This window comes from Trifolium pratense, linkage group LG4 (genome assembly GCF_020283565.1).
Source record: "Trifolium pratense cultivar HEN17-A07 linkage group LG4, ARS_RC_1.1, whole genome shotgun sequence".
Taxonomy (NCBI): Eukaryota; Viridiplantae; Streptophyta; class Magnoliopsida; order Fabales; family Fabaceae; genus Trifolium; species Trifolium pratense.
Window position 1 is genome coordinate 11,448,387 of NC_060062.1, and position 25,339 is coordinate 11,473,725.

Here is a 25,339-nt window from a genome sequence, read left to right on the forward strand (position 1 = left end):
GTTAGGCATTGCACTTACACATATAAGTAAGCAAAACAACACAACTAGATTGCTCACGTGTGGTGTGTTTCCTTACTCACTTCCTTCTACTTCTTCGATTCGATTGCATTCACATTCACATCCAATTCAATTTTCCCCAATCTTCTTCTTCTTCAAAACCCTAACCCTAATTCATCCATGGACGCTCTCAATTCCAATCCTCCATGCGATCTCCCTCCCCACAACACCACCACATCAGACTACAACAACCAATCCCAAACCCTAATTCCCGAAAACGGCATCAACAACGGAAACCAATCCCATAACGGTCAAACCACTATCACCGTCACAGATAACAACGATTCACGTCCACATATTCACAATCCCCTTCTCTCCGACAATGGTTTAACTGCCAATACCCGAAGCGGAACTGATAAGGATCAATCAGGTGGTGAAGAAGAGACAACGAGCAAACGACGTCGTCGTAGTCGGTGGGATCCACAGCCAGATTCAAACGATCAGACTAGCGGCGAAACGGGCGGGACGAAGAAAAGGAAATCTCGTTGGGCTGATGATGAACCGAAACCGGTAATTCAACTTCCTGATTTTATGGGTGGTATTGAATTTGATCCTGAAATTCAAGCTTTGAATAGTAGATTACTTGAAATTAGTAGAATGTTGCAATCTGGTTTACCTTTAGATGATCGTCCTGAAGGTGCTAGATCTCCTTCACCTGAACCTATATATGATAATATGGGTATTAGAATTAATACTAGAGAGTATCGTGCTCGCGAGAGATTGCAGAAAGAAAGACAAGAAATTATATCTCAGATTATTAAGAAAAACCCGGCTTTTAAGCCTCCTGCTGATTATAGACCACCAAAGCTTCAGAAGAAGCTTTATATACCGATGAAAGAATATCCGGGTTATAATTTCATTGGGCTTATTATTGGTCCTAGGGGTAATACTCAGAAACGGATGGAGAAGGAGACTGGCGCTAAGATTGTGATTCGAGGTAAAGGGTCGGTGAAAGAAGGTAGGTTGCAACAGAAGAGGGATTTGAAGCCTGATCCTTCGGAGAATGAAGATTTGCATGTTTTGGTTGAGGCGGATACGGCTGATGCGCTTGAAGCTGCTGCTGGTATGGTTGAGAAGCTCTTGCAGCCTGTGGATGAGGTTTTGAATGAGCATAAGAGGCAACAGCTTAGGGAACTTGCTGCTTTGAATGGGACAATTAGGGATGAGGAGTATTGTAGGTTGTGTGGCGAACCTGGTCATCGCCAATATGCTTGTCCTACGAGGACTTCAACATTTAAGAGTGAAGTTGTTTGTAAGCATTGTGGGGATGGTGGTCATCCTAGCATAGATTGTCCGGTGAAGGGTGCTACAGGGAAGAAGATGGATGATGAGTATCAGAATTTTCTGGCTGAGTTGGGCGGTACAGTTCCTGAATCTGCAATAAAGCAAACTAGTACTTTGGCAATTGGGTCGGGCAATTCTGGAAGCAATCCTCCTTGGGCTAACAATTCTAGTCCGAGTACTCCAACACCTGGGTTAGGGGCTGGTGCAGCTAAAAAGGAAATTGATGATACAAATTTGTACATTGGGTATCTGCCACCCACTCTTGAGGATGATGGCCTGATCCAATTGTTTCAACAATTTGGTGAGATTGTTATGGCTAAAGTCATTAAAGATCGTATGACAGGATTGAGTAAAGGATACGGGTTTGTGAAGTATGCTGATATCACAATGGCAAACAATGCAATTGTCGCCATGAATGGTTATCGCCTTGACGGTCGAACCATTGCAGTGAGAGTAGCTGGTAAGCCTCCTCAGCCTGTTGTACCTCCTGGCCCACCAGCATCGGCTGTGCCCACTTATCCTGTTCAAAGCCAGCCACTTGGTGCCTATCCATCCCAACAATATACTGGCGGTGGTCCCCTTGGGAGTGCTCCTCCTGGGAGTTATGGCGGTACCCCAGTTCCGTGGGGACCTCCTATGCCTCCTCCATACAATCCTTATGCTCCTCCTCCACCTGGGTCAACTATGTATCCTCCTATGCATGGTCAACCCATGCCTCCTTATGGTGTTCAATATCCTCCCATGCCAACAGGCCCCCCTGGTGCCACGTCCCAGCCAGCGGCTTCTGGTGAAATGCAGCAGAATTACCCTCCTGGAGTGCAGTCTGATAATAATACATCTACTCAGTCTCTACCGACCAACATGTATGGGAGCACAATACCTTCAATGCCACCTGCAGCTCCTCCATCATATCCTGCATCTTATGGATATCCTCCTCCACCTTACTACAATGCAGTTCCTCCACCACCTCCCCCTCCTACTTCAGACCAACCCAGCATTGCTAATGCGCCTTGGGCCAGTAATCATTCGGTACCACCTCCTCCTTCATCTGCAGATCAATCCCAAAGCATTGGAAATGCACCTATGCCTCCTAACTCATCGGCGGAGAAGACATCATATGGAGCTGATTCAGAGTATGAGAAGTTCATGGCAGAGATGAAATGATTTAGGCCATTTTTGTCATTCTTTGATGTTCCAAAAGGTATGTTTGTGGTCTGTCTCTCTCTCTTGATGTGTTCATCATATTCCTTAGAATCCAATTCCTGACATGTTTTGACATATAATTAAGGATTCATTTTTCTATTTAATTGAATGTAAACCTTTTACAATTGTTGGAATTTCATTTCTTTTTAAAAGAAGAGCTCTTGATAAAGCTACTATCAATGCATATAAATGCAAAATTTAGACATTTTCATCCCATGAGCATCCATGAAGACCATGTGTTGTTTCTCATTTTGTTCCAACTGAAAACCTGTGGGACCAAGAGTTTTTTTGAGTTGGTCCTAATATCTTGTTAAATGTGCCCTTTGTGTGCTAATGTTCATAGTTAATTGTTGTTGGTTACACATCTGATTGGCATTTTTTAGATGCAACTTGATGGTTATTGTTTTTCTGATACAAGTTTTGTTAATTAGTACATTGTTAAATTTTTGGGTTATTCTTAAAAGCAATTTTAGAATTTGGAAGTTTTCTTGATTCCCAAGTTTTTTTATCTGCTAAACACAAACACATATATATTTGCTTTCCTGTGAATTGATTTTCTGCTAATAGGAGGCAGTGTTGGCTGCAGTAACCTCTCGTCTCTACTGCCCAAATTAAGCTATTTTAGTTGTATAATTTTCTCTGTTAACTTTCTTTCACTTGAATTCCACCTGGTCTTTTGTACAACTGAAGGACTCTTACAGAAGAATGGGCAAAGTTTTATGACTGTGAGTATGTTTGACATTGGCACAAAACGTTTCTTAATTTATTATCCTCGGTGCGTTGGTGTCTGGTCTCCTTCCTAATTTTATGGTGTCCATTTAAGCAGAAACTAGTTGCCGTTTTATGGTTAAGATATAAAATACCCTTGATGAACTAAATAAAAGAAAACTCTAGTTTTTTGTGTTGTTTAATTTATTGATATCCATATGATAATGTGTGTATATTTGAATGCAACATTTTACAGATTATGTCCATGAATTTCATTTATAATTTTTTAATTTGTCTCTGTTTCTTCACTCGAGGGCATATATTCTCATGCTGTCATTATGCATAAAATCAGCACTGGCCTTCTGTATGTATACTTTATATTTTATCATGATTTTACCTCTCTTAACTCTTCATTGTTGCGATCTAACGTTGTGACAGGCCTGATGTTTCTTGGAGCACTTGTGAACCTGATTTCTTAACCTCTTGCCATGTCTTTCTTGGAAGTTTGGGACTCACTTCTTTAACCTTGCTGTACTGTTATGAAATTTGCAGAGAATTCGGGCTGGAAGTTGAGAAGCAATCTTCATATAGCTGGATGCAACATCAAAAGTTTATTTTTGTTATGATGATTATTAATATTTTCTGTTGTGTAGGACATAATACTTTCTGCATTATTTTCTGTGGTATTTTGTTGATTCACACCGTAATGTCTGGTTGCTAATGTTTGTTTTGAAAGCTTGTTTGAACTTTATGGCAGCTGGGTACCTAGTGTTTTTTGTTTATGATCTTCTATAGTTCTATTGTTACTTTCAGTTGATTTTGTTCATTCAGAACTGATTCTAACTTATTGTTTTGGTGATGAGATTAAATCTTTTTGTTTGAGGACTAATTCTCTTAATTGCTTAGTGCTGAAGCTGCCTAATTGATGCCTTTAATCAAACATCTCATCCCGAAGGTAATTGTGCCTTGCTTTGTATTTAGGCATTCTGGGTTGGTATAAGAGATTTGGTTTTTAACCAATTAGTGTGACAGGTAAAAGACTTCAAACGAAATTTTGTCTCTGGCGTGATAAATGTCAGACTTTGGTGGCGGTTTAACATTTTACATCTAATTAAATTTTTTAGCTGACATGGTGTTATGAGCACCAAGTTCTTGTATCTTGGTACAGGCAATTATCAAGTTTCTCATTTGTTTCTGAAGTGATCATGTGGTCCTGTTGACCCCGTCAATGTTTTGGGCATTAGATGAAGACTGAGATGAAGATAGGATAGATGATCACAGAGTTTGAGTTGTAGAAATTTGCTACGTTTTCCTGTTGATACCTTTTTAAATTAAAACAAACAGTTATGGTGTATCGTTGTTAGGGAAATATCTAAGTTGTCTAAATAAAATACTGCAGCCTTGCTAGTTCACATAGTGTGCATATAAAGAATTAGGGAAAAATATTGTTAGGGAAACACTTTTTTATCACTTTTATCTGTTAAAGATCACAAGTCTCAATAAATCTGTGGGGATTTGAGTTAGCAAGGTCCATTTGAATTTTGGTCAATAAGAGTGTATGTTAGAAAGAATGCATTAGTGAGTATTTTGATATCACTACTCAGTTTGTTATTTTAAGAAGTGATTGTGAAGTGCTAAGTGAATATTTGACATGGTTTTATAGCAAGCCTTTTGAACCCAAGTAATTGTTGAGATTTTACCTATGTTTTGGTTCTGATTGATTTGATGTGTTTCTTCTTGAAATGTTTGTATTGTCTATTCAAACCAAACACAGAATATGATTATCTGGTGCTCGTCTGGTCGGTTTTTTCTTTAGAATGTTGCTTGGAATGCACAAGAATGCATGTCACACACTGGTTTTAGAATGTTCCTGCATATGAATCCATGTCACACTCCAACTCAGTCTCACAAATTACACTTTAACTTCAAGACCTACATAACCTTATTTCAAATTTTGAGTTATGTGGTTTATCCATCATCGCCTTATTTTTCATCAAAGTTGTACAACATACCACACCTCAACTTCTTTCAACACTTTTTTGAAGAAACCTATTCAAAATCATGTAAGGAAGACTTCAGAATAGATCCATAGGAAATGTTGTGAAATACTCCTTTGACATCCTTTTCAATTCAAAGAACATTTTCAAAGCAAATCAAATTCTTGAGAGAAGAATCATTTGATTGAGATCAAGTGGTTATTGAATTTCACTTAAGGGTGAAGTGTTCATTAATTCGAGTTTGAATTATAAGCGGAACAATTCTTTACTAGACTGTATTTACCTCTCAAATAAATTTTAGATTTTCAGGGTTTTCTTCTTTTGTTTATATCAAAGAAAAAAAATGTCTGGAGACTTATCAAATTTTAACAGAAACTTTTTTAAAAAAATCTTCACCAAATACATTGCATATTTAGGAACTTTTTCTGAAGTCTAAAATCTTCATCAAAGTGGATACACACAACCACATCACTTCCAATTTTTCATAATGAATGATGAAATCCTTCAACATCATTTTCGTCAAGCAACGGTATCATCATCGTCATCGGATTCAATTAACACTTTTTTTACGTAAAATATAATCAAAATTTAAGTATTCTACACATCAGATAAATCATCCATAAAGCTATCAAACTCTCTTAAATAATCCTCTGTACCTAGTTTTCCCTCCTAAATAATAAATATTCACGGTTTTGTCATTCACCAATTCAATCGTTTTAAACCTTCAACTAGTTGTTTTCAAATTATACAATCATTGGAAAAAATGAATGAAAACACCCACATTGGGTTCAGCTGCCTAAGGTAAAATAGAGAGGATTAGAAATCTATAAGAGCAAATATGGATTTGTAAGAAAAAATGGATGGTCATCTCTATGTATAACTTCACGGTTTTATTATAGATTCAATTGGAGGAATGGCTTAGGTCTTATTGAACTGTGAGATATTTTTTTTCTTCAATTTCTAGTAATTGGTTACTATTTACTTACCTCGTTGCTGAATTCTAAATTATCGGGGGACATATTCCTCTGCGAATCAGAGGGTTAATACAATTTTTGTTTTGTTTTGTTTATCTCTCTTTAGATTTTACCTATTTTTTGGCTGGCCAATCAAAGGAAACAAAGACAAGAAAAAGGAAAGAAAAAGAACTATTCTCCGAGGAAGAAAGTTTCAACCGCGTCACTCCTAAGGTGATCAAAGAGTCCTTTCGGGGGAGATGCGTGAATCGTGAGGTCAGAATATGAAGAGGCTCCAAGCTTGGATAAGAAATTTGCACAATGGTTTCCGTCTCTGAGAGTATGGTAAAGAGTAATTTTGCTTGGAGAAATCAATTATTTGATGTCTTGAATCAACACGGCATAGACATTAAATTTAATATTCGCACCCTTTATAAGGTTGACGCAGTGGAGAAAATCAGAGTAGCAAATCAACTCATCAATAGCCATATTTTTCGTAAAAATGAAACCCTCGTAAATGGCAAATAACTTTGCGAGTAATATGTCTGAGAACCCCAGAATGAAACTTGAAAACCTAATAGTAGCCTGAATCATTTATGATAACACCTCCATAGCCAGCTCTAACGGGCGATCTGAGGCAACTTCCGTCAACATTGAGAATGTTACAAAGCATATACAATAAAATTTAACTTCATTTTACCTTTTGTTATAAAAATAATTTACCGGTTCTAACAGACGATCTGAGGCAACTTCTGTCAACATTGACAGTGCTACAAGCATATACAATAACAATTTAACTTCATTTTACTTTTTGTTATAAAAATAATTTATCGGCTCTAATAGGTGATCCGAGGCAACTTTCGTAAACATTGAGAATGCTACAAGCATATACGATAACAATTTAACTTCATTTTACCTTTTGTTATAAAAATAATTTATGGTATAAGCTGCAAATAAGTTGTTTATCCAAACAACTTCAATCTATAACACCCTCAATTATAGTTATAATTCAATTAATTTTTTTTATCTTATAAAAAGTGATAAATACCGCTAAAACTCACACATACAACTATGAATCTCAATTCAAATACGAATAAAAGTATTCAGTCTAACGATATCAACATTTATCACATAAATTAAGACTTATGGACATAACACAATTAACTTTACTATTTCTCAAAAAAGAAATATTGTCTTATTTATCTTTGATAATCACTTTTATAATTCGTAAGTAGCTTTATATATATTACACGTAAAATCTAATCAACAATCCCCATATAAACGAGTTGGTTAACATCCCAAATTACATTTTCTAGGTCGCGAGTTCGAATCCCGAAATTTCATTTTTCGCTTTTCTTTTTCTTCAATTTTTCTGAGATTTTGTTTTCTTCTTCATCTTCAGCCATGGATAAGAATCCAAAGCCTCCACGAAAGGTAACTAACTAACTTACAATCTCTAAAATTCCTTTTTCCATAAGTGCTTTTTCAATTGATAATCGATTTTGCGTTTTGTTTGTTCACAGTTCACTCCAAAGATCAAGCCAAAACCAAAATCAACCAAAATGTAAGTCAACAAACACTTCGATTTTCAGATAATCACTTTCAAATCGTTTTCTGATTATTGAAAAATTGAAGTTGCTTTTTGATTCAGCGAAACGCTTGTTGAAGATGGGCAAAAGAGTGGTGACACTCGAGTTCGCTTGCGTCGTTTGGTGGTAAGTCTCTGAATATGATTATTACTATTTTATGTTGCTGTTGTTAATTAATTTTAATCTTTGATTTTTAAACCTTCTTATCTTATATTATTTGATGCTAATTTATGATTAGTTTAAGCTAATAATATTGGATCTTGTGTTTCGCTTGTCCGAAAGAACAAATAATATTAACAGTAACTATTTAGAAAAATATTGAATAAAAATCGCCGATATTTTCTTTTGTAAGAAAACACAGTAAACATTATTTTTTGGTCAGACAATAAATTCTTTTTTTTGGGTTAATAGAGTCAGAGATGATCGAACCTAGAATCTCCTGCATACTATCAAAATCCCTCACTACTGAACCGAACTTAGTGGCTTAATTTTTTTTTAAGAAAGACACAAATTAATTTACTATGGACGCTTTATTGCATTTTTCTTGATATAAATTTGCATTTTTAAGAGCTCAAAAATATATTTGTGCCTTGAAAGTTGAAACCTTTTTTTTTTTTGACAAATATTTTTCCTGGGTTAGAAATGTACGAGTAATATAATCTCACATAGCTTAAGAATGAGTTAATGCATATCACCGTGATTGGACAATTTCTCTAGTAGTGAGAGATTTTGATATTATGCATAAGGCTTATCTTGTGAAAATGTATTCGTGATTTGACTTAATATTAGTGCAATATAATTTTTTTTTTTGTTTACCCTACGGTATTTAAGGGAATGAGTTATGAGTTCTTTTTTTTTTACTAAAAGACTTTCAGAATGAGTTATGAGTTCTAGTAATCTAAAAGTTTGGGGGACCCGAGTGATCTTTAGGTGAAGTTTATTAACCACTTGAGTTAAATGACTTTTTGTTCGTGTTTCCATTTATTCATCAAAAAAGGCACATTCTTTTAAGCTAGAATACATTTTCCTTGATATCTAACATAATGAATGTTGGGATCCTTGAAGAATGGTAAAGGATACGAAAAATCCTTAGCAAAAACTTCTACAAGATGTTCTCTTTTTGCATAAAGAAAATATATATATTTGTTTAATTTGGCCACATTAGTTCAATTTATTCGTTTAATATTAAAATCCCCTGAAAATAAATCCACTTGGGTTGGTCTAGTGGTATTGGCTTGGGAACTGAGAGTATGCTTCTCCTTAAGGTCTCAAGTTCGATTATCTCTGGTGCCAATTTGGTTGGGTTAATTTAGCTTCTTTAAAAAAAAAAAATCCCCTGAAAATATTTGTAAAGGAAGTGTATCACTTATTATCTTGTTAATTATATTCTATTTTTGTAATATATCAGACATAAGACATGTCACATGCTCTGTTTTATTTCTAACCTGTCTAATAAACTCATCATAGTATAATACCAAAACTACTAAGGCGACACACACATTTTGTCTCAATGTCAGTGAGGTTGCTATAAAATAGCACATATATCTAAAGGTAGTAATTATTCTGTTTATAAAGATATGCTAATGATTCTTTTTATTGCTTAACTGACATGATTTGCTTTTTATCTATATATTGAAGCAGAGAGTTGCAGAGCGCCAGCCTAAACTTGAAAAACAATGTAATTTCTTTTCTCCTTACATTTGCAAAACATTATTTGTCATCTGTTTTCACAACTTCATATATGTCAAAAAACATTGCATAACATTATTAATCAATAATCACTCTATATAATGATAGTTGCATTATTATTTGGAAAGGTTTGTGGGTGTGAACTTTCTTTTTTGAAATTAAATGAAGTTGTGAGCAAGAGCGGATATAATATTATTCTGAAATAAGGGAAAATTGTTTACTTTCAAATGTATATATGAATGTGATATATCATGTTTTTTCTTTACAAAGTTCTATTGTTGGATTTAAGCATTAGTCAAAATAATTTTACCATGGAAAAAAATACTAGCTGCACACTTTGATTAACATGAAAATATCTTAGATTCCATGACTAGTTGATTCATTTTAGTGTTCAAAACTTGCAGCCAGTGTGCAAGATGCATTTCCTGGAGGTTTATCACTTTCCCCGAGAACATTTGACAGTGGTAATGGTAAAAGCAGTGGCTCAGAATCCAAATTTTCTGCTAATGAGAAAAATGGTTCAACACATTCGTCAACTGCTATCGAGGATCAGAGTGATACTTCTATGATAGATGTTACTGATGATACTTCTTTGCTACATGTTACTGGTGATACTTCTTTGCTACATGTTACTGATGATACCACTGATGAAGAAGACTACATGGAACCGTGGGTGAGAAATTATGATTGCTCGTGTGTTCACGCTCTATCTGTATCTCTTCCTCATACATATAAGCATCTGAAACTTTGATTTAAATACAGGACCTGGACTCAGACTATCCTATTACTCTTCCTCTGCGGAAGCCCAATTCTGGAAATCCAGGTTTGACGAACAAAACAAATAAAGCTTTAAGGACATTATTAGCAGTAATCAATTCTACAGGATATTTGCTTTTGGCATTAATAGTTATTGATTTTTAATCTGGTAGCAATTCTTGATGAGGTGGAATTTGGAGAGGCTGCTACTAATGTTGAATATGATGGTGAGAATCTTAATTCCGCCGAAGAACTTGGGCTCTTGGTAAGTAATCCAAATGACATGATATTAAACTGATCCTACTAGCATTATGCGGCTGTAACTTATATAATGCTTTGAAAATTTTCAGCAGGACAATAGTGAGCAACCACAGATGATTATCTTTAAGCTTCCTGCTGTTCTGCCTCGTATCGAGCAACCAGTGAGCAGTAAAGGGAAAGAGAAAATTGGTACCTCAAAAGTATCGAAAAAGGGGACTAACTTGTTGGAGCTTCCGAGTGGATGTATTGGCAAAATGCAGGTGTACAAGAGTGGAGCAGTCAAATTAAAAATAGGAGAAACTCTATATGATGTAAGTTCTATCCATGTTTCAAAATTGACATTAAGCATAACAAGCCGCCCGAAATTACCATAAATTTACTGAAATGAAGTACCCAAACCAGTTTAATTGCCTCTTCTGTGATTCAATCTAATTGTAAAATATGAAAAAATGAACTTAAAGATCCAACAAAATCATCCCATATTTTTGTTATTATACCATTTTTAACTTAAATTATTGAACTCGATAACAATTTAGTTTTGGTTCTCATGCAGGTGTCCTCGGGTACAAAAACTAAATTTGCTCAAGATGTTGTTGCAATTAACACCGAAAAGAAAAACTACTCTGTTCTTGGGGCGGTTACAGTTAACACAAAGGCGGTTGTAGTTCCCGACATTGATGCCATTGATCTCTTAAAAGACTGATGCTAATTACCTAACTAAGTGCCATTTTGAGGGGATAGTACAGACACTTGTGTGACTTATGTGAATAGAGATGTTTTGTGAATAGATCTGACTATAGATGCCCCTAATGATTGGAAGTAAAAACTAGGTAGTAAAATTAGTATGACATTGGTGGAATATCAAGTGGAAAAACAACTTAATATTATTGCATTGTATTAAATGATTTTTGTTTGTTTGGCCCAATGAGAATTACATGTAATTTACCACTTTAAAAGTTCATTAAAAAGTCATGTATACCTCCTTGAAAGCTTTTCTTCCGATCCCCCGTGACTCTCTTTTTCCTAAAAATCTAATTTTGCCTTTGAAAAAAATCAGAACACATTTTTCGAAGTTTTTCTAGTTCGAATTCAGAAAGAAAAAAAAAACATGGGAGCCGGAAGAAAGCTTCTTACCTCCTTTAGTTTTAAAATATAAATCTCTCTTATGTGCCACTTGCAAGATGCCAATATTCATATCATAGTCTAGTTGCATCTTATGAATCTTTGCATAAATTGTTATTAAAAAGGATTTCTTGCATCAATTTTATTTTTGTATTTCTTTTTATGGTCAAGTATTTTATTTCTTTTTTTTAGGAACATGAATTTGAGTTGAGTTGAATATAGTTGTTTATAAGTGATTAATATGAAGATGATATGATTAGTTTAGTAGTTATATGTTAATGTTGTGTTGAACAAAAACTATATGATAATTTACTCATAGAAGTATATGCCCAAGAGGACGTGAGCTGAGTGAGTGGTGGTTACATGCTAATTGTTGTACTGAACCAAAACTAACTACATACCAAAAGGACCAAAAGCATATGACCACTTTTTTTTTATCAATCATATGACTATCAATCATATGACAACATTTAGAACGTTCTGCATGTGTAAAATAATCCAACCGTCCAAAAGAATTGTTTGGTAATGTCGTCAAATTGTGTTGTGCCCTAACTTCGGACACGACGAACCACCACAATCAACAAGACCATGATCGAAAGCATGAAAGCAGCTCTCAGTTTCTCAATAAAGGGTTGAGAATCTTCTCTATGCGCCGCAGTCTTGTTAAATAAACGTTGAAAAAAATTGATCACAATCTTGGTAATTTTCTTGATTACTTCCATGAATTTGGCAGGGGCCGTACTTAGAAGCCAAATCAAAACATTTGTTGTATTATCAGGGTCATCATTAGCAATGTCATCTAAACTCTGAAGATCGTGCCCTTGATCTGCAAATATCGTGTCCAGATTAATCGAGTTGCCTTAACCAAGTCATCGGCATAAAATCTAAACATTAAAGAAAATGAAAAATTAAACACCAACCTGCAGATATTGACTCCCTGAGTTCCTGAACAACATCATTATTCAGAACAGCTTCCCAAACAGTTTCATCAGTTGATAATGATTTTACTAATTTCTGCAAAACGGCCTTAGTTATTAATTAAATATTAAAATCTATAACAATTGAATTCAGTAAGTCTCATGGTTAAATTTTATCTTTTCAATATAACAATAGCTTGAAGGCTTGACACTACTCACCCAAGAACCTCGCCACAAACACAGTATATTTTACATTATTTAACATGAAAAGATAATAGTCTGCAATATATGTCCAATAACAAAATTTTGCTTCTAAAAGCTTGTTTTACTAAATTCTTTTCTTATAATGCAGGACAAACAATGGCTATGTAGTATATCATGAAACAATGGTGTTTCATACAAGTTTATACTTTGACAAAATTAAATAGATTCACCACGAACCAATAGGACTTCTCATATGATTAAACAGAAGCAGTTTTACCTATCCCGAAATTTATAGAAAAAAATAAGTAGCAACTTTGTGTAACTAATTTCATTTTTCTTTTATTGTGTGTGGGGGATTTACAATAACCGGCAAGACCTGGCAAGGGGATGAGACAATATATTAACTAATAAGTGATTAACAACACTTAATCCAGTCACACAATGTTGTCAATACAATTACAGATCGCTCAAAATAGCATTTTTTTCCAAATTTTGCTATGCATTGCACCACTATAGCGCTTCTATTTGACAACATTTTGTGCTAAATACCATATAGAAGATATTTGTCACTTGTAACTTTTCAGTAAATAAAACAAACCAATATTTTTGTTGACATAAAAATAGAGTCATGGAGCATAGATTGCACCTGAACAGATGGATCGGTCTGCAATAAGTGAATTGCGTAATAAACTCTATCAGATTCAGATCCATTAGCTTGTAGCAATTTCGGATTATATGGAAATAAAGATGGTTCGAGCCAGTCTGTATCTGGATCATCTTCAGAAACTTGGTCAAGATTGCTTAGTTCATTTTCTGATTTGTTGCAATATGTGTCCCTAAGGAGTTCAACTCGCGAAGCAAGCGCCAACACCCTGCACATCATATAATGAGATGTATCACTGATCTCAAATGCAATAACTAAATTTGCTAAACAATAGTATTTTTTGAATTTAAAAGACCAAAAAAAAAATGTAAGTAGTGAAACTATGCAAGAGAGAAATCTATCTATTCTTAGAAGAAGAAAACACTCCTAGTGACGCATGAAATTTCATACGTATGTTTTTTGCCATTTCATGCACAAAATTTCTACTACTAGTTATAAGATTAGCTATTATGAGAATTAGTGGTTAGTTAATATACATACAAGCCGTGCATATAAAAATTTGTTAGATTAAAAGTGAACTTACTCGGCCACACCATGATATAGGCATTGAAATGCTTGCAAAAAGGGTGTTATTCTTGTCCAGAACAGGTATCACGATTCACGACACATCCATGAAAAAAGTTTGAAGATGGAAAAACAAACGTGGACAAATTATGATTTTGATGACTTTAGTCCAGTTAAAACCTATGAAGCACTACAGTAACAAACACCGAACACGACACGGGCACCTAGACATTCATACAATTTTAGAAAATAGCAGTAATCATATGCAATCAGTTCACAAGTGTCTGTCATTTTGGTGCTCCATATGTTAAAATATAACAATCTGATCCTACTGGTTTAAAACTAAAATGTGGCTATGATACAAATAAACAGGATCAGGGAAACGACTATAGTTTATATGTCAAAAACTTACAAATAGATATACAAAGGAACAAAACAATGTGATGAAGTCAGAAACTGTGCAGTGAGCAAATTTTAGATGAAGATTTAACTCCTTGCATTCAGATTTCAGAAAATAAATACAACACACAAACTCAAAGAGTTAAGAGAGCAGATTTTAGATAAAGAATTGACTCCTAACATCCGCAACTTCAGAAAATCTTCAAACTTTAGATGAAACTTATGGTTAGACACTCCAAAATCATGTTTGGGTTGACCACAAATTCATTTTGATTGGTTTCCCGGCCTATAATCAACTCCGGCCCGAAACTCAATTCTAGCTTTCATGGTGACAAATCAAATTCGAAAATCGAAACACAAAATCAGACAGCAAAAAGAAAAATATTATTTTGAAATTGGACACCTAAAATTCCAACCTCAGCTAATCAAATTCAAAAACAAAACACAAAATCAGATAGTGATCAATCTAGAGTAAGGCACAATACAAAAACAAGAATTTTTGTCACTCACCGAACCACAGGACAACTTTTTGTCCATAGTACAACTATCTCTCTTCGGTGCAGTTTTATCCCCGTACTATCTTGTTTTGTCATATATTGTTATGTCCGGTACTTACTGCTTTATGAATCAAACGCTCTATCAAAACAATATAAGACAGACAGACATATATGAAATGATCATTCATTCAATCATCAGACAGACCCCTCATTCCCAACATAAATCTCAATTAGATGTCTCCACCACAACAAAATCATCCTAACCGCAATTAAGGTTAAAAAACAGGAACCATCCTATTTATTATTATTATTATTATTATATATTAAAAACAGAAGCTTTGATTTTGGTTATTACCTTTGGAGAGAAGATAGAGCATCGTGAACTTCAGTCTGAGATGGAGGAGGATCAATGAACCGACATATGGCATCATCATCGGCATGATGTGTAGTAGTAGTAGTTATGGTGGGGGTGTTATTAGTAATAGAGTGTAAAATACGAAAGGGGTTATTTTGATGTGAATAAGAAGAAGAAGGGAATGGAAAAGGGGTTGATGATTTTGGTTTGTAGGTTCGCATAGAAGATGAAGAAATACCGCGAATCTTCATTGTAATGGTAAAAATAAGTGAAACAACGCTACTATTTATTTACTGTACAACCAAACGATAATTATTAGAAGGAAAATGCTAAACAGTGCCCCCGGGGCACTAGTTAAGGATTAAAATATGGAAATTTCATCTCGTAAATTGTGCATTCAATGTTTTAATATGTAAAAAGTTATTTTCTCTCATCATTAACTTTTTCATTTGTTTCTTTTTTTAGTATGCTTAACTAGTGCCCCGGGGGCACTGTTTAGCATGACCCTTATTAGAATTCAAAAGTCAAAATTTACATTTACTGCACAGCTTCGTGAATCATGATGACATTTAAAATGGATCTCTCGGCGCGCAATTGCAGACTAATCCCCTCGAGGTAACTGAGATTTATTTAAGGGGTTGACTTCTCCCAATAAATACTAGTATTTTTCTATATGCACCGGCCGAGGATCCATTTTAAAGTAACCATCAAAATCACCTTTCTCTCTATTATTACTGCTTTGAAAATAGGAAAATATTTAAAGTTGTTTTGAAACTTGTTAAATGGGGTATTACATGATTCTTGAAATATTGGAACAAGTTTTTCTAAATGGTTAATGATAGTATATACTCTCTTCGCCCCTAAATATAAGACTTAGTTTGACCACTGCATGTACGTCAATTCATAATAGTTTGACGACTTAGTTTGTCTGAGTAGTAGATATATTTTTCCATTTTAAATCACCTTTCTCTTTCTATTATTATTATTACTGCTTTGAAAATAGGAAAATATTTATTGTAAAAAAAGGAAAATATTTAAAGTTGTTTTGAAACTTGTTAAATGGGTATTACATGATTCTTGAAAATATTAGAACAATTTTTTTATTACGAATATTTTTAATTATCTAATAGTAAAAATTATAGAAATTTTATATTTTAAAAATATTTATCAAAACAAATCAAACAATATCTTATAAGATAATATTTATATTTATATATTTTTAAAAAAAAACGGTCAAAACAATACATATGAATAGTCCATTTAGTCAAAATAAATCTTATATAACGGGACGGAGGGAGTAATTGTTTTGCTACAGTTGGTTTATTAGTTTTGTTAGAGGTGATAATTGGACGTGAATCCATTCTTATCTTTTACTTAAAATTGAACTTCTTAATCATTAAATCAACCTTATAATGGCAAATTGAACTCTTTTAGTGTCTTAGTGTTGGACCTAATTCATTCCTATAAAATAGGCTTATAAAATGAGAATCGTCTCTTACTTATAAACTCTTGTTCAAACCAATTCACATTCGATACAAGACTTCTTAATGGTGTAAGAAAATATAGGTAGACTTCAAAGAGAAGAACATATGTGAGAATAAATTCTAACAAGAAAAATCAGAGAGGCATGGTTGACAACAACATTTGTCTAAGGTGTAACGATATCTCTGAAACGATCTCGCATACACCGTAGAATTGTGAGGAGAAAAAAGTGGCGTGGTATAACACAACAAACAATAACAATCGGTCATCATTTAAATCTATAACTAAGAACCCCAATCTATTTTTATAAAACTCTTTTTTTTTTTTTTTTTTACAATGAGCTAGAGATCGAACCTAGAACCTATAACATATATTACCCAGAACTTAAGTGACTTTAGAAAACTCTTTTTGATCCTCTAATAATATTAATATAATTTATCCATTTATTTCTTAAGCACCAAGAAACTATGGAGGAGTCACGGAAAATATTAACGTTTAGAAAAAAATCACATTCGAACTAAAATCTCATATCTTTCATGATTATGATAACAATTCAAAAACACTTGCATTTTCACCATTGAAGGTAGATCCAGAGACACTAGATCAAATCTTCATGTTTAAAACGAACGTGCACTTTTAAATATTAATAATTTAAAAAATGTTCACAATTTCTTTTTTTTTTCACAATTTATATACGTCTTTTGTTTTTCTCTTGTTAATACTTTAAAATTTTAAAATGAATATTCATTTTAAAATGTGAATGAAAATGAAAAATATTTCTTTATTTGATGTGAATATTCCATATTTCTATTATATTATATAAGATTTGAGAAAAGAGAAATGCTGAATGCAGCGAAAATTGGTCTCACGAACCGATCGCGAATGACGTGTCACATGACAATTTACATTTCATTTTTTCTTTCTTTATTTACTCTTATTTCTCTCTCCTAAGTATTCTTCTTCCACAACTCCTTCCCACTTTACATGGCATAGCAGAACACAGATCTAATACATAGATCTCTTATCCTACCTTTCAGAGGAAGCGGAGCACGATTAGAAGTGTACCATCACGGGATGGCGGTGTCGACTTTAATGTAGCGGTGGTGACTTTCAACTTTTGGGATTAACTCTAATCAAGCTTCCATTTTTATTTTTGGATTTTAAGTTTGATTGAGGTGTTTGATTATACAAAATTGTATTTCATCACACAAATTTTTACATTGCTTAGGAAAAATTGTCCTTCAATTTACTATTGAGATTAATTTTATTCTAATCATTCTATTGTGTTGTTATGTTGTTTCTGTTCTGGTGAATTTGTGTTGGGGAAGCAAACCGTCATGTGGAATGTGTGTTGATGAAAAAGCATGTTATTTGCTATGATTCTAAGAATGCTATATGTATTATAGAATCAACATTTAGATTAATTATATATGTCAACAAGAAATAGAAGATGAGGAATATAGTGTGAGTGAGGTCGGTTATTGCTATGAAAGAGAAGTCAGAGTGAAGTAAGTGTAAAACAACGTAAAAAACAGAGCTATTATTATATTTTTATTGAACCGCCCATGATTTCCGGTCAACAATGAATTTGATTGGCTAAGGGCCAATTCGTGAGGTATTCGTGAAAGTAGCTCTCGCGATAAATAGCATCACTGTTGAGAAAAATGTATATGCACATAAAGTGTAATCTAATTTTACATTGTCAATTCTTTAAAAAAAAAAAAAAAAATTACATTGTCAATCAATAGCAATCGTATATTCCGTCAAATCATCCTATTACATCTCACTATAATTGTATGACATGGAGATATGTTTGATTCATATTGGATGTCCGTGTAAAAATTTACAATATCAGAATATATCCATTAAACTCGTAACATACAGTATTTCCTGTATGGATTTTCTCAACTAGTGGTGGATTCTTTTGGTCAATTAAAATCAGTGTTCTCGTTCAAAAATAAAATAAAATAAAATTTGTATTCAATTTTCTCCGCCACAAATATAAAATCACCAAAAATGCACAATCTCTTTTTTCTTCATGTTCATTCAATTTCAAACACACAACACACTTTCAATTCAATACTCTCGCCGCTTTTCCCAAAATGCCTCTCCTAACTTTCCCGCATTTTCCTTCCAATTTTCCCTCACTTTCCCGCTTCCCTAACAACCGCCGTTTCTCTCCAACTCACCGTTGTTGCTCGACCGCACCATCATCCGCCGACACCGCCATTCTCTGGTTCAAGCACGATCTCCGAACAGACGACCACCCTGGACTCCTCGCAGCCTCCAAATTTCAATCCATTGTTCCTGTTTACGTCTTCGATCACCGCATCCTTTCTCGTAAGTATCAATTCAAAATTCATCATCATCATCAGTCATCACTCTCGAGTTCGGAACTGAATCAGTGTTTTATTTTGCAGGTTTTTCCGATGAAATGCTTGAACTGGTTCTGTTCGCTTTGCAAGATTTGAGGGAGTCGTTGCGTGATCGTGGTTCCGATCTCATGGTTAGGTTTGGCAATGCTGAGAATGTCATACAGAACCTTGCAGCAGAGGTAGTTAGTTAGTTAATTAGTTCTCTTTTAGGCTTTTATAGGATAAACAGCGTAGCATAATAACTTATCATATAAGTGTTAATGTATAAGCTATATTCTAAAAATAGCTTATGAATATAAGCATTTCATAATCTGTTTTCATAAGTTATCTCAAATAGTTTCACAGTCACAAGTGTTTATACCGGTTGATAGGCTTGGATAAGCCAATCCAAAGAGGGTTCTTAGTGTTACTTTTTTTAGAAAATTTTAATTACTATTCATAGTGACATTGGTTAATTTTTTTACAATGAAACCTTAAGCCAGGCCCGTTTGGATTGACTTATTTTTTAGCTTATGCGAAACAACTTATGCAAATAAATAAGCTTTTATGCAATATTATAAGCTTTTCAAGGTAGTTTATTAGAAAATAGCTTATAAAGATACAATTTTTGTTAGTAAAAACTTATGAATTAACATAAAACTTTATTTATTTGCATAAGCTATTTTCATAAGCTAAAAAATAAGCCAAATCCAAACGGGATGGATAAACAAATTAATTAAGCGCTAAAAGCATAATCACTTATCATATAAGTGTTAATGTATAAGCTATTCTAAAAATAACTTATGAATATAAGCATGTGATAATCTGTTTTCATAAGTTATCTCAAAGAGTTTCGCAGTCACAAGTGTTTATAGCAGTTGATAAGCTTTGATAAGCCAATCCAAAGAAGGTTCCAAGTGTTACTTTTTTAGAAATGTTTTATTACTATTTGTTAACACTATTTATCCGGCCTATTTAAAATTCATAGTGACATTGGTTAATTTTTTGACAATAATACCTTAAGCCATTTATTAGAGATAGAGAAGTATATGAATTGATATAAAAAAATAGTTAAGTGTATTATAGAAAAAGACAAATAATTTCTTAAAATAGAAATTATTGATTATCTTACCTTAGTATGATAAAAAATCTTGAACTATCATTGAGAAGGAAAGCAAGTAGTAGTTTGGTAGTTAATTAATACTTAGCTTGATCAATGAATTGCAATCATTGGGTGCATGAGGATGAGAGGATATTTTAAGGTTTTTGAAGCACTTGTTCCATTCATTTATTTTTTCCCCTTAAACAAATTCAATTCATCGCTGTCAGGATGGAACAGGTCCAAGCCACTTGTATATTTGTGGAACAAGAGGTGGAGTATGAACTGCTCTTTATCATGGATGTTGTCAACCAGCGTTTGAATTCGATGAAGGTTTCACAAGACACTCCAAGAATTGAATTGTGGAAGACTCCATTTTATGATATAAAGGTCGGTAGCTTGATAGTAATTGATTTTGTTTGATAATTCCAATATTTTTATTGGAGTGAAACACCAATTTAGTATATGATATTGTAGGATTCGGTCAATTTGATCCTTAAAATTAATGAAATTCCAAAATAATTTGTCAAAGTTGACAATTCTCAATCACATTAATCTTTTCGGTTGGGAGAATTTCATAGACTAAATTGCCTAACCTGTAAAGACTGATGTTATTGAGAATCTTCAACTTTCTGTGATCATTTAAAATTTCGTTATTTTTTAGATCACGTTAACCGGCGTGTACAATTTTGGGACTAAATTGGTGGTTCTCTCATCTTCACTTGCTTGGTTAAGTTGACTAAGAATGTCAAACTTGTTTCATGGTGGTGATTCTTTTAAGTGATTCAGTTATGTTTGATTGATCATTATCACATAGGTGCTGCAAAATCTTGCTGCATCGTATGACGACTTTGAGAAACTCCGGCTCCATGTAACTACACCTCTTCAGCTTTCAACACTACCTGGTGCAGAAATGGAACTAGACTGGGGTGAGTTTTGTGGTGGATGGCTTTTCCTATCATAATTCATCATGTATTTTTTTTTCTTTCAAAAGATGATTGGATATGCTAATGCACTTTATGATGTTGCCAAAAGTCATGTGATAATTGTTCATTGAATTAGGTGATCTTCCCGCGTATGATGATGTTAAGGGATTTATGGCTAAGAACCAACATAAATCAAGTGATGATTGGACTTTGATCAAGGAGACATCAGCTGAAACCTTGTTAGGCAGAGAAATGTTGAAGTCTAGTGAGAGCGGGGAAAGAAGTTATAGCTTTAGACAGATGCAGTCAAGGGAATCAAATGAATCTGTGTTTGTTACACAAAAAGGAAATGTTGTAGGAGGTGGAACATATAATGTACTAAATGCATTGGCTGCATATTTGAGGTATTTGGAGGGAACGGCTCGTGAGGATTGGCAAGAGTATGTAGTGATAACCCTATTTCTAAGATTCTGTTTTCTTTCGCCAATTTCTTGAACAACCTGGTGTCTGAAACTAAGTATTTTCAATTATGAAAAATCTTCATCTTCTTTGTTTTCTGTTTCTTGTTTGTAATCTTCTACTCCTATATTTTTTCTTACATTGATACATACTGTTGCTTTGTATTCCATGTTTCTAAAAACTTCCTGTTGCATTCATTAACTTAAATATAAAGAAAAGTACACATAATGAAATTTTGCTTCTCCTTAAATTTGTTTAGGGTACATGCAAAACTGCGTGCTTCAGAAAGTCGAAATGGAGCATCGTTTAACGCACTATTTGGTCCTGCCCTGTCTCTGGGCATTATATCTAGAAGAAGAGTACACTATGAAGCTATCAAATATGAGAAAGAACGAAATGGTGGATTCTTACCTCCCTTTGGATATTCAACTGCCACCATTGAAGCAGCAGTTGAGGCTGTGTTTTCAAAGGAGGTACTAATTATAACAATTTTGCTGTGTTTAAGAGTACAGATTGTTATTTGGTTTTGTCTTATCTGTTATACATGGGTAGTTTCCCTGACCTCTTTTTTTATCTTTCATCTTTTTTATTAAATGGATTATTTTATATTTTTGGTGTTCTAGTGGTATTGGCTTTTGGCTTTGAGAAATCAAATAAATAATGATGAAAAACAGTCAACACGGATATGGAGATGGAATGGTTTTCTTATTCAGGTATTAAATTGTTTCGCTCATAGTCAAAATTTGATTTCCTATTAAGAGAAATGATAGGGACACACACTCTTCTCAACTATTGGCTGTAATTCTTATGGATCCACCTAATTTAGTGGGACATGTTTCCAAAATAGGGTTCCATTTGAATTCCAACCAATAAAACAATAGAGTTTGTTCAAAAGAATGTTTTAGAGAGTGTGTTGTAGGAACTCAATTCCCTTTCCAAGAGTCTGATCAATTTTCTATCCTCAATGAAAAAAGTTAAGAACATGCAATAGTTCTTACAACATAAGTAGTTCTGCTAATTTATTGGCGAAAATGCTTTTCTCAGTATACAGTTGCCGGTGAAGAGGGTCCTGCTGTTCTTCTTGTGCATGGTTTTGGTGCCTTTGCAGAGCACTACCGTGACAACATACACGATTTAGCTAGAGCTGGAAATCGAGTTTGGGCTATTACATTGTTAGGATTTGGCAAATCTGAAAAGCCAAATATTTTATACACTGAGCTCTTGTGGGCTGAACTATTGAGAGATTTTATTGTTGATGTTGTGGGGGAACCAGTTCACCTTGTTGGCAACTCAATTGGTGGTATGATTTAAACATAAATTGGGTACACCTTTCTTTAAAAAAGTCTTTTTCACAAACATCCACAGCACAGACCTTGGCTCCAGCACATAATTTTTCTCACCAGTTTGTTCTTGCTTGATCATTTACTAAATACATTTCCTGACTCCAGGTTACATTGTTGCTATTGTTTCTCGAGTTTGGAGTGTTTTGATCAAATCCACCGTCTTGATCAACAGTGCTGGCAATGTTATCCCAAGAAATACATCCTTATCATTGTCTAGGCCAAGTGTAAGCGAAGACAACTGAAGTTCATTCTATACTTGCAATGCATGATTTTTGTTTTGGGAGATTTGCCTGAAAAACAAAGAATATGCTTTTTCTTGACATTTTTAAATTCCCCCCCTCTATTTCTATTATTGTAAAATCTGCAATAGAAGTTGGATTTCTAGATTTTAAAATCTATGTTTTACCCGATGTGTATCATCTCATGACCGTATAATTTTCTTAAATTGAGAGTAGCATCCAAAACTGCATATTATTTTGGTAATTGATTGATAGGACCCATGTTGAGAAAGTTAACTCAAAGTGAAAGTTAGCGTATAAGTTGTCTAGGCTCATAGTATGGAGAGGTTATGTTAAGAGAAATAGAGAAGGACAATTTGGAAATATCCATTTGACGAAGAGAGGAGTGGGAAATGAATTGTGAAATGGGATTCTGTTATAAGGAGGTTCGGTGGAGAGAGCATTGGTTGTTAGAGGAGTTTATCTCTAGGACAATAGGATTTAGGATCTCATTCTATTGTATTTTCCTTTCATTTTCATAAATAACACACTTCTTTATTTTCATTTTTGATCTATTTTCTTCTAAGTTCTAATTGTTTCTACTGTAATCCGGGTTCGCATCATAGATCTTGAAGTTGGGATTATTTTGCTTTTCTTTAGATATTTATTTTGACACTGTTTATTTCTTAGTATGAGTAAAACATAATTGGATTATTCTATCTAACATATGCTTTCCTATTTACTTGTTAACATTCAGGATAGACAAACGTCAGGGGCTACATGGTTGGGTTCTCGCATTCTTCTATTTTTCTTGAGGCTAACAATTCAAGACACTGTTAAGAAATGTTATCCAACTGTAAGTGTAATTTTTGTCGCTAATTTTTAATCTCATGTATTTGTTATGCACTGACATCGATGGTGCCTGATTCTGTGGCATTTTACTTTGCAGAAGGTTGAAAGGGCAGATGATTGGCTCATAAATGAAATGCTAAGAGCAGTATCCTCTAGTTTACTTCTATAATCTAATTTTTTTGTTTTGCATTCTAACACACACACACACACACACACACAATTCTATAATTCTTTTTGACATCTCCTTTACATATTAAAAGTCTTATGACCCTGGTGTGCCTGTGGTCTTGGAAAGCATCTTTAGCTTTAATCTTTCCATACCTCTTAACTATCTTCTCGAAGATGTCAAGGAAAAGGTTCTAATTATACAGGTATTGTAACATGGGTAGGAAATATTGAGGGAAAACCAAAAAGATCGAATAATGTGATTGTGAATGCTAATTTTCTGGTTTAACTTTATATATGCTGTTTTTTATTTCATTTTGCCAGGGAATGAAAGATCCAATTTCTGACTCCAATGCCACCATAGCTATGCTTAAAGAGCACTGTGATGGTGTTATAATCAAGGAATTAGATGCCGGTAACGAAAATTTTATATATCTGTTCTTTTTAATTTAAGAATAAGACGCCTTAGCGGTGGTTTCAAATTGATCTTTTTATTTTCCTTAACATTACAGGCCATTGTCCCCATGATGAGGTGCCAGAATCGGTCAATACTATCATTTGTGGTTGGATACAAAAGGTGGAAAGTAACATTTTAGCAGGGTTCCCAGTGTAAATTTTTTTTTACATACGGTAACTGTACATAATGTTTGATTATAGCCGCAGGGTACCATTAATACACTAGTCCATGATTATTTCTTGTTTATAGTTTGTGGATAACAGGATCCAGTACTAACCTCAATGGTACCTGTGCTTGTGCATATTATGCTATAAAATTGTATAATTAGCTTTCCTGTACTTTTGCTTTATTGGTTTGTGGCTCAAAACTTCTCTTTATGTTCTCTTCTCTGCAATATCCTCCTCAAAACTTCTCTTTAACAAAGTCACTATTGTGCACCAATACATCTCACATATAAAAATAGTTTGTTCAGTTCATATCTGTGACAGGATTTAAGTATCAATTAATAGTTTATTTTAAATAATAATTTATCTTATGTCATTTTACTATTTTAGCCCTTAGGGTTGTATTTAAAAGCATTGTGCCTCACTTTGAAAAAGGCAATCAATCAATATTTAACAAATTATCTTCTTCTCTAAAAAACAACTCTCAATTTATTTTACATTTCTCATTTGTACCAAATTCTATTCAATTCATTAGAATTCTTACTTTGAGACTCGATTTTATCGGTTTCGTCCCTAGAATCTATTTATCCATTACAATTGGTATCTAGAGCCTTCGATTCATCGCAGATTATGGGTGCAGAGTACAAATTGGTGAAAATTT

The 25,339-nt window shown here is 33.8% G+C and overlaps 4 protein-coding genes across 10 annotated transcripts; 3 read left to right on the forward strand and 1 right to left on the reverse strand.

Moving 5' to 3' along the window:
* On the forward strand, nucleotides 1-4,141 carry LOC123919506 (splicing factor-like protein 1). Its single transcript, XM_045971422.1, has 2 exons — nucleotides 1-2,542; nucleotides 3,691-4,141. The coding sequence occupies exon 1, from the start codon at nucleotides 178-180 to the stop codon at nucleotides 2,503-2,505; it is 2,328 nt and encodes a 775-aa protein (XP_045827378.1). The 5' UTR covers nucleotides 1-177; the 3' UTR covers nucleotides 2,506-2,542; nucleotides 3,691-4,141.
* Nucleotides 4,142-7,480: 3,339 nt separating this feature from the next.
* On the forward strand, nucleotides 7,481-11,475 carry LOC123923551. 6 transcript variants are annotated; one of them, XM_045976247.1, is made up of 10 exons: nucleotides 7,481-7,636; nucleotides 7,726-7,766; nucleotides 7,854-7,917; nucleotides 9,430-9,469; nucleotides 9,885-9,900; nucleotides 9,934-10,153; nucleotides 10,243-10,303; nucleotides 10,410-10,501; nucleotides 10,587-10,808; nucleotides 11,051-11,475. In XM_045976247.1, exons 1-10 carry the CDS (start codon nucleotides 7,607-7,609, stop codon nucleotides 11,198-11,200), a joined length of 936 nt encoding a protein of 311 aa, XP_045832203.1. In that variant the 5' UTR covers nucleotides 7,481-7,606; the 3' UTR covers nucleotides 11,201-11,475. The 6 variants fall into 6 exon arrangements, with proteins under 6 accessions (XP_045832203.1, XP_045832201.1, XP_045832202.1 ...); XM_045976248.1 differs by having other exon boundaries at nucleotides 7,482-7,636; nucleotides 9,433-9,469; XM_045976245.1 differs by having other exon boundaries at nucleotides 9,885-10,153; nucleotides 10,590-10,808.
* Nucleotides 11,476-11,900: 425 nt separating this feature from the next.
* Nucleotides 11,901-15,445, reverse strand: LOC123923553. The gene is made up of 4 exons (XM_045976249.1): nucleotides 15,160-15,445; nucleotides 13,387-13,612; nucleotides 12,540-12,633; nucleotides 11,901-12,445 (listed from the first exon to the last, which is right to left on the reverse strand). The coding sequence occupies exons 1-4, from the start codon at nucleotides 15,408-15,410 to the stop codon at nucleotides 12,168-12,170; spliced, it is 849 nt and encodes a 282-aa protein (XP_045832205.1). The 5' UTR covers nucleotides 15,411-15,445; the 3' UTR covers nucleotides 11,901-12,167.
* Nucleotides 15,446-18,685: 3,240 nt separating this feature from the next.
* LOC123923534 lies at nucleotides 18,686-24,863 on the forward strand. 2 transcript variants are annotated; one of them, XM_045976225.1, is made up of 14 exons: nucleotides 18,686-18,981; nucleotides 19,062-19,195; nucleotides 20,335-20,484; nucleotides 20,912-21,023; nucleotides 21,157-21,460; nucleotides 21,739-21,952; nucleotides 22,103-22,192; nucleotides 22,524-22,779; nucleotides 22,928-23,046; nucleotides 23,798-23,896; nucleotides 23,990-24,037; nucleotides 24,153-24,263; nucleotides 24,382-24,472; nucleotides 24,570-24,863. In XM_045976225.1, exons 1-14 carry the CDS (start codon nucleotides 18,744-18,746, stop codon nucleotides 24,668-24,670), a joined length of 2,067 nt encoding a protein of 688 aa, XP_045832181.1. In that variant the 5' UTR covers nucleotides 18,686-18,743; the 3' UTR covers nucleotides 24,671-24,863. The 2 variants fall into 2 exon arrangements, with proteins under 2 accessions (XP_045832181.1, XP_045832182.1); XM_045976226.1 differs by having other exon boundaries at nucleotides 18,840-18,981; nucleotides 20,325-20,484.
* The last annotated feature ends 476 nt before the right edge of the window (nucleotides 24,864-25,339 follow it).

Bases quoted from the DNA above. Each gene is read 5' to 3' on its own strand.
- LOC123919506 (XM_045971422.1), top strand. From the start codon at position 178: ATGGACGCTCTCAATTCCAATCCTCCATGCGATCTCCCTCCCCACAAC.
- LOC123923551 (XM_045976243.1), top strand. From the start codon at position 7,607: ATGGATAAGAATCCAAAGCCTCCACGAAAG. The intron at 10,154-10,242 runs GTGAGAAATTAT...ATTTAAATACAG, and splicing joins AAGACTACATGGAACCGTGG to GACCTGGACTCAGACTATCC. The intron at 10,304-10,409 runs GTTTGACGAACA...TTAATCTGGTAG, and splicing joins GCCCAATTCTGGAAATCCAG to CAATTCTTGATGAGGTGGAA.
- LOC123923553 (XM_045976249.1), bottom strand. From the start codon at position 15,410: ATGAAGATTCGCGGTATTTCTTCATCTTCTATGCGAACCTACAAACCA. The intron at 13,613-15,159 runs GTAATAACCAAA...TATGATGTGCAG, and splicing joins GCTCTATCTTCTCTCCAAAG to GGTGTTGGCGCTTGCTTCGC. The intron at 12,634-13,386 runs GTGCAATCTATG...GCCGTTTTGCAG, and splicing joins AGACCGATCCATCTGTTCAG to AAATTAGTAAAATCATTATC.
- LOC123923534 (XM_045976225.1), top strand. From the start codon at position 18,744: ATGCCTCTCCTAACTTTCCCGCATTTTCCTTCCAATTTTCCCTCACTT. The intron at 20,485-20,911 runs GTCGGTAGCTTG...ATTATCACATAG, and splicing joins CTCCATTTTATGATATAAAG to GTGCTGCAAAATCTTGCTGC. The intron at 24,264-24,381 runs GTATTGTAACAT...TCATTTTGCCAG, and splicing joins AAAAGGTTCTAATTATACAG to GGAATGAAAGATCCAATTTC.